General features: G+C 43.5%; 1 protein-coding gene across 1 annotated transcript in view; it reads left to right on the forward strand.

Annotated features, from left to right (window-relative positions):
* LOC310771631 (uncharacterized protein) overlaps positions 1-17,518 on the forward strand; it is a gene marked incomplete at both ends in the record, with an annotated part of 42,480 nt that overhangs the window by 14,472 nt on the left and 10,490 nt on the right. Inside the window, 4 exons of the mRNA XM_083664200.1 lie at positions 1,158-1,333; positions 2,621-2,816; positions 5,993-6,050; positions 10,224-10,397. Coding sequence (XP_083520326.1) covers positions 1,158-1,333; positions 2,621-2,816; positions 5,993-6,050; positions 10,224-10,397 — 604 coding nt within the window. The remainder of the gene's footprint in view (positions 1-1,157; positions 1,334-2,620; positions 2,817-5,992; positions 6,051-10,223; positions 10,398-17,518) is intronic.

The following is a 17,518-nucleotide window of genomic DNA, read 5'->3' on the forward strand; positions in this document are numbered from 1 at the left end:
ATATGCTGAACACAGTGGTGCACACTGGGAAACAAAACAGCACCACACCAGTTGTCTTTCACACTGAGCTGCACACAATCAGCAGACAATTGTCCAAGTCCCTCTGATCCGAGTCCCAAGCGAGTCTCAAGTCAATTGGTCCCGAGTCTCAAGCAAGTCCCAAGTCTTTCCTTTTGTCGGCAAGTCAAGTCAAGTCAAGTCACAATGTTATTTCAAGTCAAGTCTCGAGTCGAGTCACAGGTTATGTCAAGTCGAGTCACAGGTTAGAAAAAATGACAAGGCAGAGATTATTTAGGCTGTAGACGTGCGCGTTCACGTTAATACGTGCTTGTTGCCAAGCAACACACTTCTCTCAGACGAGCTCGAGACAGCTGACAGACAGCTCCAACTCAGCTCAGACTTATAGAGTTGTATTCAAAGCATAGAAACGTTCTCACAGCTCAATTTAACAGCGCCAACACAAGCAGTTTGATCACAAGTGCAATCAGTACTGAATGCGATGGCAGACTGCGCACTGCGGGCAGTTGACGAAGTCAGGAAGAAATTGAAAGATCTTCCGACGCATCAGCTTTTAAAAACCCGCCGACGAGCGGAGGTCCTGCGCCCAAAACGTCTATTTTCAGCACATATCGATCGATATTTTTGGAGAAGATTCCGGCCGCATCACGCGCAGATCAAGATGAGACAGCTGTCAGTGAGTAGCTACGCATTTGGGTGTAACTTTTACGCCTGCTCCATACACAGACGCAGCGCATACAGGGTGCACTAGTCATAAAATTAAGTTAGTCGTAACTTTGAGTTCTACATCGGACGTAGCGTGTAAACCTAGGCGTACGCCCAGCTGGTGCACTCGGCTGATCTTGTCACAAGTCCGAGTCGAGTTTCGAGTCATTTTCTTCCAAGTCCGAGTCGAGTTTCAAGTATTTACCTTCCAAGTCCGAGTCGAGTTGGAAGTCGTCAAATTTGCGACTCGAGTCGACTCGAGTCCGAGTCCCTATGACACGAGTCCAATTGTCTGACAATCAGGACCTGTTTGTCCGCTCACCAGTGATGAGCTGAAGAGATGTCATGGAGTGGAGATACACATTTACCAGGAAATGTTCACATTTCTCATGTTTACAAAAACATCTGCTCACTGATGTTCTTTGTTCTTTCAGAAACTCAACATCCACATCAACATCCACAACAAAAACACAAATCCAGTCTGAAGGAGAAGTTTCAGTGTTTGTTTGAGGGCATTGCTAAAGCAGGAAACCCAACACTTCTGAATCAGATGTACACAGAGCATTACCTCACAGAGGGAGGGAGTGGAGAGGTCAATGATGAACATGAGGTCAGACAGATTGAAGCTGCATCCAAGAAACCAGTGAGACCAGAAACAACCATCAGATGTGAAGACATCTTTAATCCCTTACCTGGAAGAGACAAACCAACCAGAACATTGATGACAAAGGGAGTGGCTGGCATTGGGAAAACAGTCTTAACACAGAAGTTCACTCTGGACTGGGCTGAGGACAAAGCCAACCAGGACATACAATTCCTATTTTTGTTCACTTTCCGAGAGCTGAATCTGCTGAAAGATAAAGAGTTCAGCTTGGTGGAACTCCTTCATCTCTTCTTTCCTGACACCAAAGAAGCAGAAATCTGCAGCTTTGACAAGTTCCAGGTTGTGTTCATCTTTGATGGTCTGGATGAGTGTCGATTTCCTCTAGACTTCCAGAACAACAAGGTTGTAACGGATGTTACAGAGTCGACCTCAGTGGATGTGCTGCTGACAAACCTCATCAAGGGGAATCTGCTTCCCCTTGCTCGCCTCTGGGTAACCACACGGCCTGCAGCGGGCAATCAGATCCCTCGAGAGTTTGTTGACATGATGACAGAGGTGAGAGGCTTCACTGACGAACAGAAGGAAGAGTACTTCAGGAAGAGATTCACAGATGAGCAGCAGGCCAAAAGCATAATCAAACACATCAAGACGTCACGGACCCTTCACATCATGTGCCACATCCCAATCTTCTGCTGGATCTCTGCTACAGTTCTGGAGGATCTGTTGAAAACCAGTGAGGGAAAAGAGCTGCCCAAGACCCTGACTGAGATGTACATCCACTTCCTGCTGGTTCAGTGCAAACAGCAGAACATCAAGTATCATGGGAGAGCTGAGACTGATCCACACTGGACTACAGACACCAGGGAGATGATTCTCTCTCTGGGAAAACTGGCTTTTGAGCAGCTGGAGAAAGGCAACCTGATTTTCTATGAAGCCGACCTGAAAGAGTGCGCCATTGATATCACAGCAGCCTCAGTGTACTCAGGAGTCTTCACACAGATCTTTAAAGAGGAGTGTGTGCTGTACCAGCAGGAGAAGGTCTTCTGTTTTGTCCATCTGAGCATTCAGGAGTTTCTCGCTGCTGTCTACATGTTCCACTGTCACACAAACAAGGATGAGAGGGTGCTGGAGACATTCCTGAAAGAAGAAGAAGAATCCCTGGATGTCTTCTTGATGAATGCCATGGTCAAATCCCTGAAGAGTAAAAATGGCCACCTGGACCTCTTTGTCCGCTTCCTTCATGGCCTCTCACTGGAGTCCAGCCAGAAACTCTTACGAGGCCTGCTGGGTCAGACAGAGATCAGGCCTGAAAGCATCCAGAGGGCCATCAGCAACCTGAAGAAGATGAACAGTGATCATCAGAATTATGATCATTTCTTAACCTCTCCTGAAAGAAGCATCAACATCTTCCACTGTTTGATGGAGATGAATGACCAGTCAGTACACCAGGAGATCCAAAAGTTCCTGAAGTCAGAGAACAGATCAGAGAGTAAACTATCTGTGATCCACTGCTCAGCTCTGGCCTACATGCTGCAGATGTCAGAGGAGGTTCTGGATGTGTTCGACCTGGAGGCCTACAACACATCAATGTTGGGGCGACAGAGACTGATCCCAGCTGTGAGGAACTGCAGGAAGGCTCGGTTAGTACTCTGTTAGTAACAGTATAGAACAGTCTAGACAAGCGGTTTTAAAAGTGTGAGGTGCTCCTTCCCTGACGTGATGCAGAAAAAATAGAAGAAAATGCACAGCCTCCACCAGACATGTCCGTGCAGTCACAAAAGTATCGTAGGTGGTTGTCTGCAGAGAGCCTGTATGCACACCCTCTGATGACGGAATTTATGGCACGCAGACCGTGGCTTCATCCGGGGGCACAGCGCCCGCAGTCTGACTGCCTCTGTGAGGTGAGCTCAGGGTGTCAGAGGAGAAACCAGGAAGAAGGAAAACACAATTTTTTAAAATGCGTGTTTCACCAATCCGATTGCGACAGTTCTTTGTATGTACATCAAACACATAAATGGTCATATATTTTTGCATCTGTTGGGGAGCTATTTCAGACAAATTCTACAAGATTTATGGGGCTGGGGAACTGTCTGTCCACACAGGATAAAGATGTTTACAACATCTTTGGAACTCCTTGGGCTCTATTCTCCCACAGGCCATCGGCGCTATTACGGGCCTTAACCGCAAAAAAAACGTGCCTTGCGCCTGTTTCGGCAAGATAGCAATAGGCTTTAGGCTGCCAAATGCGCTTTAGGCCGAATGGGCGTGGCGCAGTCCCAAAGTGGGCGTGTCGCCGCTAAATACCAGCCTAGTGATATCTTGGGACCTGGCCTACATTTAGCGCTTTGCGCTTTTGTAAAGCAGGCCTATTCTGTGCCTTCACTGCTTCTTCTCTGTCACCCTTCTCTCTCTCTCTCTCTGAGTTCCCAGCATGCATTGTGTTTCTTCATTTCGCTACTAAATAGCCACCAAATGAGCCAAAATAGATATAAAAGGTAGTTCTAAATTAATGTGTAATGGTAACACAGCCTGCCATTGTCAACATTTCAATATTGGACCAAATAAAACCTCGAAATGAAAACACCACCCTATGTGAAACATATATGTCCTCCTGGGCCTATATATACCCCTTGTCGAGTTAACGTGATTTAGAGAAGTAACAGCGGAACGCGCTTCGGAACGCGCTTCTAATGGCATCTGCTATACTGTGATGTCCCTCCAATAACTTGGCCCTATTTCACATTTAGTTTTACAATAAAAACACATTTATGCAATGACTTGACATAATGTAGGGTATATTTATGTGCATCATCCTTCCTGCAGCAGGCGAGAGAAAATGATATCTTTCTGGACAAACTTTCACCAATCTAATAGGCTATATTTTTCTAGCTGATGCATAGAACATTATTTTCACTTTGATCTTGCTATAGTGTAGCGTATTTACATGCTTGCAGTATTGAAACTGCAGTTAGATTGGTTTGAGAAGCATAATAATATGGAATAATAGCCTATAATGCAGACAGACAGGCTGGATGAAGGGAGGGGGGGGGGGGGCAGAGCGTTTGGCTTTCGTCTGGTTTTGCGGGATCACTGGAATTGGAGCTAAAAAGGCAAGCGTGCGATTCGTTTATTGCACTTATCCAATGAGCATGACGGTGCATAATTTTACGCCTAAAAGGCGTGGTTGTAATGCTTTGGGCTGCATCTAGCGCCAGCACGACGATATCAAGTGCGCCTTTCCACGCCCACTGCTTTGATCTGCGCCTGCCGCTCGGCCTAGAAACTGCGCCGATGCAACGATAGGGGCCCTTATGCCCGAGTGGAGCATAGAACCATAATAGTAGGTAATAATGGCAATAATAAATGTTGAGAGAGAGAGAGAGAGAGAGAGAGAGAGAGAGAGAGAGAGAGAGAGAGAGAGAGAGAGAGAGAGAGAGAGAGAGAGAGAGAGAGAGAGAGAGAGAGAGAGAGAGAGAGAGTGAGAGAGAGAGAGAGTGAGTGTGTGTGTGTGTGTGTGTGTGTGTGTGTGTGTGTGTGTGTGTTTGTGTGTGTGTGTGTGGGGAGGAGGGGGTGTTGGTCTATATGTTCTCTGAGGAGAGGCGCAGTCTCCCACACTTTGAAAACCCCTGGTGTAGACTAGAGTGACCTTCATACCTGACACCATCAGTTACAATATTTCATACCAATGATTAAGATTCAAGATTCAAGATTCAAAAACGTTATTGTCTGTCACAACGCAACAGACATTTTTCCTTCCACCAGGCTCAGGTGCATGTTACAAAACACATTAAAAACACACAGAGACATATAATAAAAACTGACAAAAAAACCCTGACAAAAGCAGTGTTAAGATGTTAAAAGTGCAGTGCCCATTTAAAAGACAATACTAGTAATAATACTAATGTATTATATAAACCATATATATACATACCTGTATAAACTATAGCCTATATATAAACTGTATAAAAAAAAAATATATATATATATATATAAACTGTATAAAAAAAAATATATATATGTGTGTGTGTGTGGGGGTGTGTGGGGGTGTGTGTGTGTGGGTGTGGGTGTGTGTGTGTGTGGGGGAACTAATCTTCCATGCAGACCCTGGCACCGTGACATGATTGCTAGCTACCTAACTACTTGTGTATGAAAGTTTCCCCCAGTCTTCTCCTGCCTTCAGCTCATGTCAGAAATATCATAATTGCAGAGTCACATGACCGAGCTGACAAAGTGGTAAATATGATGCTGTAGGCTCAAAACTTTAAAAGTTACTAAACCCCAACCAAATCTGTGGTGAAGCCAGACTGACTCTAATGGTGTCAGGCTGTTCTACTGAGCTGTTTTACCACAACTGAACAGCATGTGGAGCTCACACTGAAATCTCCATCATTTTTCATTATTTTCTTAAACTGTTTTTTACAGAAATGCTTTAATGATACAATTGCATTCATGTATTTTTTTTCTGTTTGGTTTATTATGCTTATATTATACATTAATCACTTTTGGAAAATGTCAAATTCTATAGTATAAATTATTGTTATTATTATTAGGAGGAGGAGGAGGAGGAGCTTAATAGGTTTTGATCTCAGCTCTGCTTTGATAATCTCTCATTTCACATTAAATGTGTAAACAGTCTTTCTGTCTGTGAACTCTGAGACCTCACAGCTCTGAAGTTCTGGGTTCTGGGTTTTCAGGCCCGGCGCACCTGTGGGTGTGCCTTAAGGTAAATCAGGCGTGGCCATGCTAAATCCTCACGTTTGCTCAATTCTTTGTGCTTAGAGCTCTGAAAAGCAGGTCTAAAACCCCGCTGCACCTGAGTGCACAATTATTCTCCGCACTGCTCCAGCAGTGCACGGGAAATCCTTGGGGCCCTATCTTGGTAGAAGCGCTATCCGCTTTTTGCGCTTGAGTCCGGGTTTGCACGCCTTACGTCTTATGCTATCGTCCGCCTCCCGCCAGTGCCAATTTGTGTGTTGGGCACGACACCTTCCAGTTTTGCGCCAGCGTCTGGGCCAAACACAGGTGTGGGCGTGCCCCAAGCCAAACCAGGTGTGTCCCCGCAAAATCCTTGCCTTCTGTTATCGTCAGCATGCGCACAATTCTTTGCGCACGGATGTCCCATTAAAATACAAATGCCAGGACATCAAATTCTGCTGCTAAAATTGGGTAACAGCAGATTACTCAGTGAGGCAATCAACTATTATTCACTGAAAAACGTGTATCACATGTAAAGTGCCACAATCATGCTGATATCCTCTTTCTACAGTGGGCTAACCTCCCTCTCTCCCCCTCTCTCTCCAAAACCTTGTGTGCGCACACACACACACACACACACACACACACACACACACACACACACACACACACACACACACACAGTAGATTACTTTGAGCAAATTGTGTGGGCCAGTGATACAGTAACCCCCTTCGCTGCAATTGCACGCATGCAATAGCCTATTAAGATGAACCCGGCACTTGGGACAATTTTGATATGTTGAAATAGGCTAGAATTAAATTCTCATACATCCCTGCCTATTAAAGAAACAAATATTTTTACATGTGTATGTTATAGCCTATTTATATGAACAAAACGTCTAATGCACGTGGACAACCATATGACATTTGCGCAAATGAATTGGAGGGAATGAAAGGAGTGACACTGATTGGTTGTGTGGATGATAACGCCCACACCAAGCCTGCACGCCTCTGAATAATTTCCAGAGTTAATCCTGCATAAATCACTGTGGCGCTGGGACAAGTGGCATTTTGCGCATCACAGAGAATAGCAGATGACTTGGGAACGTCCATTAATTTGTGCTGCGCCCGGCGCAAGCGCTAAATTACCGCTTTTGCCACGATAGGGCCCAGTGTTATTGTTATGTGATGGTGTTGATGCGATGGTGTTGATGCGATGGTGTACACGCACACCATACTGCAGGGCTATTCAACTAAATTGTTTAGGGGGCCACATTGTCAGAAACCTAAGGGACCGGTCCGTTCTCCGAGCCATTATATGTACACTTGACACAATGCGCCACCACATCTTCGCAGCCACGCTGGAACTATTATTAAGGGGGTGCTGTAAGGAATGGAATCTGCGGGCAGCGTCGAAGAAAATTTTATGTTTTTTGGACTTTTATCCATATTTAGAAGAATATTTAATTTTAAATTAACATTAGGATTATACTGTTGTGATGTCATTATTCAGTATCTTCTCCTTTTCTATTATTAGTATTAAATACTGAGTATCTCATGAAAAACTATTAATATTGCATCTTTTGTGTTTAGGTCCGTCTCACAGCATTGTAACATTGTAGTGCAGCAAGAAAGGAAAACTACTGTAAACATTTGAACCATATTTCTTGTTTAGAACCTATAGCTAGCAACATCACTCATCTCCTGAAACACCATTTATAATGCATCTTTCTTGATTAGCTATTAAAACATTAATATTCCACCTTTCTTGTCGCTACATCACAGCATCTACTGAAAAACATTTATAGTGGATCTGACTTGTTTAGTTCACTTTAGATTCACATCACATCTGAAAAACAACCAGTCGAGTGTAATAAGTAAATTAGGTTTAATTGTAAAAAAAAAAAAAAAAAAAATGGGGGGGGGGGGGGGGGGATCTCAGTCCGGTCGGACTTGATTGGGGCCGCCAGTTGAACAGCCCTGCCATACTGCATCGCCCAGATGAATGAATCACCAATGCCTTAATGCCAATTAATAGCCTACTATAATATTAGTCTACAATTATTTCCCCCCCTTGGAGTAGCCTACATGCATCTGTCAGTTCCCATCTCGCTTCCTCAGGAAGAAAATAGGCTACAAATAGGGGTTAATGGGAAATGAATTGAGAAAACTTGGACATTGTAGCCTACTTGCAATATTATTGTCAATCAAATGTCCCTGTTTCCTCGTTGCAAACACGTTTCTATTTTCCAGCCAACTAAAGAACCTGAATTGCATCAATTAAAAGCTGCAAATCACAGATGTTTTTAAATGATGTGATGATTGTTGTGAGATGTCAACACACTTGAGCACGCCCACATTTTGCGGTGCACTCAGCGCTAAACACACGCAAGTAATTCACATGTATTAACTCACACATGTAAAAAGGACACAGACTCACTGCTTGCCTCTAACGGGAAGGTGATATAAATTCCTTCAACCCCTCCAGCTCCTCAGATGAAGCAGTGAACACAAAACAAATCATCAATGTATCTACCAACATTTGACAAAAGAACAAGAAGGCGTCTGTTTTGCCCTTAACTCATTGAGTGCCAGCCACTTTTGGAGAACGGACGCTCCCAGTGCCAGAGTTTCAGAGCGTTTTCAGTGATTTCTCGAGGCCCACAGAATATTGTGTGATATTACTATGTAAATACAGAACACGCACAAAGAACGATGAGACTCTATTGTATCAGCAGCAAAAAAAAGTTTATTGATATCATTTTCCGTTCTTTAGTTATCAGCCGGAGAAGATAGGTCAAAAACAGCAAAAACAGGCGTTTCCATCTAGAAAGCTGAGATATTGAGCCTTTTGTGAAATTAAGCATTTCAAGCAAATCACTGACTCTGAAACTAATATTTTCTGACCTGAAACATCTGAACAGTAATTTCCTTCAATATAACAGCACCCCCACCCCCCCTCAACTCCAAACTCCTCCTCCGTGGGTGTGTCTCTGGTGGCTTTGCTCGCTCTGCTGCTTGTCAGGCGAGTCTCTGCTGCTTGCGGATCCACGTTCGGATGGCCGCCGCTCGTCGGGGGAGTCTGGATCGGGCTCGCTCGTTTCTGGGGTTTCGGTTGTGAGCTGGGATGAAGCTGCGTCCGATTCTGGGCTTTCTGCTGCGCGTTTCAAAGTGTGCTGCACCCAGAGTCTATTTTCGGAGCCCCCCACCGTTGTGCGCCGGCTCCCAGCGCGACAGCGAAAAGCCAAACCATTCAATGGTTTCATCACGGCTTTTTTACTCAACTTTCTCTAATCTGGAGAGCACTGTCGCCACCTAATGGGTCGGTAAAATAGGTTATACACATTCAACATGCCCCAAAATTTTACAGGAGATGTATTAGGCATTGATCCACGTCCCACCATCAAAAAACGCAATTGACGAACATACTCGTCCTTGGCACTCTACGTTACTAAACGAATTGACGAACATACTCGTCCTTGGCACTCAATGAGTTAATAAAAAAAACTCAAGATTTACTCTAATTCGAGTGCTGTTGCCTACCTCTGTTTCTACAATACAATAAGTACATAAATAATACTATTGTATTACCTGCCTTCATCTGATAAATCCCTTGCCTCCCTTTCTCTCTCTCCCTATCTCTATACAGTATATCTCTCATTCTCTCTTGGCAATGTAAAAATAAATAGATAATGAAGAGTTAATTTGCAGAAACAGTTAAGTGCCATTCTTACAGTGAATAGACAACACCTGTTTGATACTCCTGGGAGTGCACATTAAAAAATAACATCATTTGGGTGATTTATGTGAAAATTATGAGGTGAAAATGATTATGATCAATAATACAAATATGTGCCGGGTTCTCCACACCCACAAACGGTATTAAAGGGAGTGAGAGACGGGAATCTGATTGGTTTGATTGATGTGATGCCCAGTGTCTGGGCTTTACATCAATCAAACCAATCAGTGTGGCCTGCATCATTCTTGCCTGCACAGGTGATAAGCACGCCCATTTCATGATTTTGCATGGAGCACACAGGCATTTTGCACGGCAGGGAGAATAGCAGAGGGTTTGGGCACGCCTCCAAATTGCACTAGTGCCCACCGTTAAACACTGCACAAGCACTAATCAGTGCGTTTGCGAGACCAGGGCCCCTGGTCTCAGCTGTGAAGTTCAACTTCTTCTTTATTCTTTATTCAGATTGAGGTTCTGCGAGTTGACAGAGGTTCACTGTGAAGTTGTGGCCTCAGCTCTGAAGTCCAACTCCCATCTGACAGAACTGGACCTGAGTGACAGCAACCTGCAGGGTTCAAAAAAAGTGAAGCTGCTCTGTGCCGGACTGGAGAGTCCACACTGCAGACTGGAGACTCTGAGGTCAGACATCATATTTAATAATGTGCTGATATGAATATTATATGGATTTTGTAATGTGTGGACGTCTGTATAGAGTCGATCAATCTGAAATCAGACATGATCTGGTTTTAGGGGCTTAGATCTCAAATTCTACTCATGTTGTTGGCCTTAATCATTTTACTCTGGAGAGGAGAGAGAGGGAGAGTCATATAGGCCCTAATTCACCTGATTACTATTTATGCAACTTCTTTGATTTTGTTATATAATACTTGCTTTCTTGCCTTTAAAGGACGGCTTTACTGGTAATCAACCCACTTTGTATCATATATAAATATAAGCACATGGGCAGCCTTTATCTTCTCTCTGTTTACTTCATGGAGAAAAATGCTCATGCTCCTGTCTGCAGAAACTCTGCCCCCGCCAGCTGCAAGTCATTAAGGCTCCTTAAGGCTCTCAATGCATTCTCCGTGGATGTGTGCATACTTAAAAAAATAAAATAAACAATAACAGCCGCCCTCGAGCAGATTCCACGTCTCCAGCAGAACTTCCGCTGTGACGCGTTGTGACACACACACACACACACACACACACACACACACAGAGTGAGAACTAACTTGAACAATGAATCTAACATTAAAAATAGCTACTGTAGCAGGGACAGGGTACAGTGTCCCTGCTACAGTAGCTATTTTGAATGCTAGATTCAGTAGCCAGTTTACCGTAGGCCTGACTGAGAGCGCTGAACTGCAGGTATTCATGGTGAAAATCCTGAAAGCATTTAGTTATGTTATCTTAACACATTCACTGCCAACAACGTGTAAACACGTTTTCAGAATCCAGCTGTTGACTGCCAACAACGTGTAAACACGTTTTTGGCATCGATTTTTTTTTTTTAACGGGGGGTTGTGCATCTAACCCTTTTACATATCTTATATAAGTATTGGACGTGTACAACGTGTACAACCCATTCCACCGACCCACTAAGTGGCGACAAGGAAGTAGGAAGGCAAGCAAAAAGCAGTGTGATCCATTTCCATTCATGAAAATGGATTGGCGGAGGCGCTTTCGTTTTCGCGTTGATTGCTGGCGGTGCGGGATTGCAAACTTGCATCGTGGATTGCGGATGGAGCACACTTTGAGGCACGCAGCGTAAATATGACCAGAGTCGCAGGGGCTTCATCGGAGCTCTCGGCCAGGGCTCCGGGAGGCGGGCGAGTCCAGCCGGGCTTCCTCAAAGAGCGGCCGCACAGACAGGCTCACACCCGCACAGCAGCAGCAAAGCAAACTGGTGACAAGCGGGGACTGCCCCCTAGTCCGACACCAAATTGGAAACAAATCCCATTCTAAAAGGCTTTTAGAATGGGATTTTCAACCCATTCTTTTTTGTTTCTTTTTCGCTATAATTTAGAGTAATTTAATTTCTATTCAGAAATTTATTTGAGAGGTCGAGAGTATGAGAAAGTGCATTTGCAAAGGTAGGAAAGTGCTTGTGACATGGCGCTGCAGCGAAAAAGAACGCCCACAGGAGGGAGGAGTTGAGCAGAGGGAAGTTTACTGCTGTTATGGAGGAAATTACTGTTCAAAACTATTGTTTAGGTCTTACTGATGCCAAAAATGAATGGTTAAAGTGACAGTTCTATCGAATTTCACAAAAAGCCGTTTATCTCTGAATATTTTTTCTGACGCTAAAACCATGCTGTATTCAACTGCTAATGCTTACATAACTACTAACTCTACAAACTAACTCTTTTAGACAGAGAAAGTACACATTCTATTAGTACTTTTGAGATATTGTATGTTCACAAACTCCAAGCAGAAAATAATCCTCGGCTCTTGTAAAATGAGCCACAATCCTCAAAAAACGGCTTGGCAGAAGCTACCTACAGCAAGAAAAAAACGTCTGGCAGTCAATGTGTTAAGCTGATGAATCTGGCTAACTCAGTTAGCTGGCAAGCTAGTAGGTCTAGATCAATTTTAGGCAGTGTAGCCACTATAAGTTAGCCAACGTTAGTTGACAAATGGTCTCAGTTAGCAGAAGCTGACAATTCAATCAGAAACTAAAAGAATAATTATTTCGGTACTTTAAGTGATAGAACACAACCACAATCACTTACCCGGTTTCTAAAGTGGATCTCCGCCCTGGCCATACCCACTAACCGGCAGACACTAATTGGGCTTGGGAATCAATCCCAGAATGCAATCCAAATCAATCCCAGAATCCAATGCAATGCAAGATTGCGCATTGCATCTTGCATCTCAGTGATGGCATCATTGATGATGTCATCAGTGATGTCATCCTTCCTGGCTGAGGCTATAAATTTAGTGATGATGTCATCAGTGATGCTGTCATCAGTGATGTCATAGAGCAGGCGAGGCTGCGATGCGCTGTGGTCATCAGTGATGTCATAGAGAGGCGAAATATGAATGGCGGTGAACGGAGAATAATGTTACTTTTTTGATCCCGTTTGAGTTGTGCCACAGGGTGCCAATGTTAATTTTGTCAATTTAAAACATAACTTTGCATGTCAAGAAAGTCGCAGTTTGTCGCCAAACTGTTGCACTAACGTTATAAATCAGAAAGACTACATACGCTGTCGCCTAAGGGACAGTCCGTTATTTATGAGAGGGGGGGGTATGGTGCAGGGACGACTTTGTTTTCGTTTTTTTCCTTCACCCTCCCCAGATCTATAAATATTTTTCCATGTCCCTCCCTGAGTGACTGGAGATAAATGCATGACCCTCCCTCCACCATAAATAACCACACTTTATCATATTCACACCAAAGGTATAGAAAATATGACCTTTTCCGATGATTTGGCTATGTTTGATAGCGCCCTATGACATCGGGGGAGAGAGGGGGCGGGGGGCATATAACGTTTAGTACCCAGCCCATAAACGCCTCATCTCCTAGTTATAAAGCCGATCACCCGCTCAGTACCGCTCAGTCCCGCTCCAGTTTCAATCACAACATGTTCGAAACAGAATGCATCGGTGCGTGGCTAATTGAGCCACATGTGAAATCTCCCACTCCCAGCATGCATTGAGGGTAATACATTGACAAGAAATAGCAACCAAATCAGCCTAAATAGGCTAAGTGGTAGATATAAATAATGTTTATGTTAGCACAACATGCAATTGTAGAACATTTCAATATTGGACAAAATAAAACAATAAAAATCAAAACACAACCCTATGTGAAACATGTATGTAATCCAGGTGCTATATATATCCCTTGCAGATTTAACGTTATTTGGATGAGTGACACTGATGCACTGTGATGTCCGCTCCAGCCTCCAATAAGACTTGGCTTACTTCATGTGCACGCCCACTATTTTCTTGCCAGCTGCTGCGAGACGAGAAGGAAGAGAAACGAGCATGCAGCCGACTCTGCTGAGCTCATGTTATTTGTAGTGAGCAATGCCCATTGGCCAGGCGTTTAAACGCAAATTAAAACACCCTGGCCTTTTTATCTCTTTTATTCTTTTGAGCGGAGCGGTGAGTGCAAGCGGGTGAAATCTGTATCGAGCGGCGAGCGGTCTGGAGCGGAGTCCAGTCACCATACAGGTAAACCATAGATATAAATAGGGGAGTAAACACGAATTTTGGAACGAAAAAACGCATTTAAAAATATATACAAAATACAAAAAATTAAAGTTGTATAACCCTCCCTAAAGCCAAAATAAAAAACACAAGTCCATCCCCAGTACTCAAAAAAATATTTGATACCCCTCCCCCTTTCTGCACCATACCCCCCCTCTCATAAATAACGAACAGTCCCTAAGTGACATCACTTTCTCTACCGGCAAAGCTGAAGACCGGCGATATGCAACAAGCTTCCACGAGCTATGTAGTTTTTATACGAAACTAACCCCTGCGTTTCAGTTTGACGACAAACTGCGACTTTCTTTACATGCAAAGTTATGTTTTAAATTGACAAAATTAACATTGGCACCCCGTGGCACAATTCAAACAGAATCAAAAAAGGAACGTTATTCTCTGATCACTGCCATTCATATTTTTTTCAACGCTGGTACAGGAAGTGACGTTTCACTTTGGCTCTCTATAAGAGCAAGTGAGCCAGCACAGCGGGCGAGCTGCAGGGTGGGCATGCCCCTAGGATGTTCAGCTGTAATAATTTGAATTGTTATAATAGTCAGTGTTGGGAAGTAACGAGTTACTAGTTACTCGTTACTGTAATAATATTACTTTTTCCAAGTAACGAGTAGTGTAACGAATTACTATAGAATATAAGTAATAATATTACAGTTACTTCAAGATAAACGAGCTCGTTACGTTAGTCGTTACATCTTTTGTTGAGTCCATTCTGTGATGCCGCTGCGCTGCAAAACGACACGCAGTCGGCATTCACTGATCACAAGCAGCATGGCTTTTAACGCTCCCAAAACAAGGTGACGTCACCGCAGAGCACATTCAGAGCACCAGGCAACAGGCAGGCACACCTCCCTCTCTGTCCTGCTGAGCCGAGGAGGAAAATCCGTGGCTGGATATATTCCCATGACTTTGTTTTTGTCGGGGAGAAAGGTGACACGATTGAACATCAAAGTCAAATGTAAACGGTGTCCAGGACAGGTAGGCTACTAACACTCTTTCCACTGTGAAAAACACGAGCTCAAACTTCCTAACGTTAACGTTACGAGACGAGAGGACAGCACAACAGAAACCGGAAAACTGTTAAAATACAGAGATAACGTAAAAACTCACAAGCTTGTGGACATCAAACATTGCTGTTATTATTGTCAGGTTAATGTTAATGTTGCAGAGCTAACGTTATTTGTGACACAAACTTGTTAAGCAAAGATGTAGCCTATACGTATTGAGTTTGCATTGGCAGTGCATACTGCATTCTATAAAACAGAAGCTGTTTAAAAGATTGCATCTTGTCAGTCATCACTTTGAGCCAGGTGTGCTCTTCATCAAGCATCTCTGTAGGAAGCTGTGCTCTGGCAAAGCGATTAGTTTAAATGGAACGGCAGATAATAGACCTAGTTCACACATTCGCACCGCAAAGTCTGCATTTTGATGAGAAAAACGCCATGGGCCTTTTTCACAACGGCCATTTGTGTCTAGAAGACAGAGTATACACAGGTGCAACCAACTAACTAATTAGGGCTCCAGCACTGGAACACCTAAATGGACTGGAAGTTGGAAGCCCTAATTAACATCTTGGTGCACCTGTGTTACCTCCTGCCTTTTAGACACAAAATCGCTGCAGTGAAAAAGGCCTATTGCCATTTGTGTGGAATGTAACGGAAAAGTAATATAACGAGTATCTAACAAATTACTTTTGGCATGGACGTAAAGTAATAATATTACTTTTGAAAATAGTAACGAGTAATATGTAATATATTACTTTTGTAGTAATGAGTGCCCAACACTGATAATAGTATGATCAGATCTCGGTCACCAATCATACATGTTGCTACCTTGGAAACAAGAGAAAAATAAATGAGAAAACAATCAATACGACTACCTTGTCCTCTAGGCCAGTGGTTCTCAAAGTGGGGTCCAAAAAAACTATTTTCACTATAATTCCATCCATAAGTATTACAATGACACAATACATGACTATTTTGGTCATGGGTTTCATACACTTTCTGTAATAAAACATCCAAAAGCAAATAGCTTATCAGAAGGGGGACCCTGAGACAAAATCTTATCAAATGGGGGTCCGTGGTCTAATTTGTGTCAGTTTAGGGGTCCTTGATGTGAAAAAGTTTGAGAGCCACCGCTCTACACCATGTGTATCTGTTTAAGTCAGGATTCTGTATAGCCTCCAAATGTCCACTAGATCTAGAGATGCCTTCATTCCTTGAATTTCACAGAGAGCCTGGGGATGGCTATTGTAGGAATAAGTACCTGCACGGAGTGCACGCTCTTTGTTTATATTTAAAACTGTATTTAAATTTCCAACTATGATATTTTGGTTATTCTCTTGAGAAGAGATAATACTGTGGATTTCCTCTAAAAGATTGGATTATCTTCATTTGGAGCATATATTGATTATATTGATGTGTAAGTTATCTTTTGTAACATCTAGCCTAGATCTCCCTCTTCCATTCTCATCAGTTTGGACAGCATGAACTGTGTGTTGCAGTTCCTTCATTTTTTCTGATCCCCCGCCCCCCATTTTCTCCCCAGTTTTAATTGGCCAATTTCCCCCTGCTCCAACCTCTGCCAATCTGGGGAGAGCTGTAGACTAGCACCATGCTTCCTCTGACACATGCGCAGTTGCCAGGCGATTATTTTCACCTGACAGCGGGGAACTACACCGGCAGGACGTAGCATGTGGGAGGATCACGCTGCCACCAGTTTCCTTCCGCCCCGAACAGGCGCCCCAACCGACCAGAGGAGGCACTAGAGCAGCGACCAGGACACACCTATAATCCGGCTTCCCACCTGCAAACACAGCCAATCGTGCCTGTATGGACGCCCGACCAAGCCAGAGGTAGCATGGGGGCGTGAACCTGCGACCCTTGTGTTGTTGCAGTTCCTTCTTAACTCATTCTCTGCCAGGGTCATTTCGGTCTGTGTGCTCCCAGTGCCAGGATTTTGAGCATATTTCCTGATCTTCCAGGACCCACAGAATATTCTGTGCTAGGAATAAAATTACACAACATATCTCACAATAAAGCAGAGACTCTCTTCTTACCCCTTGTAAAAAACTGAAACTCGACCATGTTTCCTTGTTTAGTTACAAGCAGTGGAAGTTAGCTTGTTTTCACTAAAAATGCCCTCCTTTGTAACAGAAATAGGAGAAAAATAGGTTTTTAGTGAATGACACCGTTTCAAGCAGAACTCTCTTTTGAGCCTTTTATTTTTTGCCTCAGTGACACATCAGACATATACAGTATGTGTTTTCCCAAATAAATAAATAAAAAATAAAAAATAAGATAATGTATTTTACAGTTGCCATGTGGATTTTTAGCTTAGCTTGATAAAAGCATAAACAAATGGAACGAACCCTGTGGTCACACTCACACACTCTCTCTCTCTCTCTCTCTCACACACACACACACACACACACACACACACACAGGAATAACGAGTGCTGTAACGTTACCTGCTGTCACGTTACCTCTCATAACTAACGTTAGCACAGAAGATCACACAATAGCTACGTT

This window comes from Poromitra crassiceps (genome assembly GCF_964638095.1).
Source record: "Poromitra crassiceps genome assembly, contig: HAP1_SCAFFOLD_917, whole genome shotgun sequence".
Lineage (NCBI taxonomy): Eukaryota > Metazoa > Chordata > Actinopteri > Beryciformes > Melamphaidae > Poromitra > Poromitra crassiceps.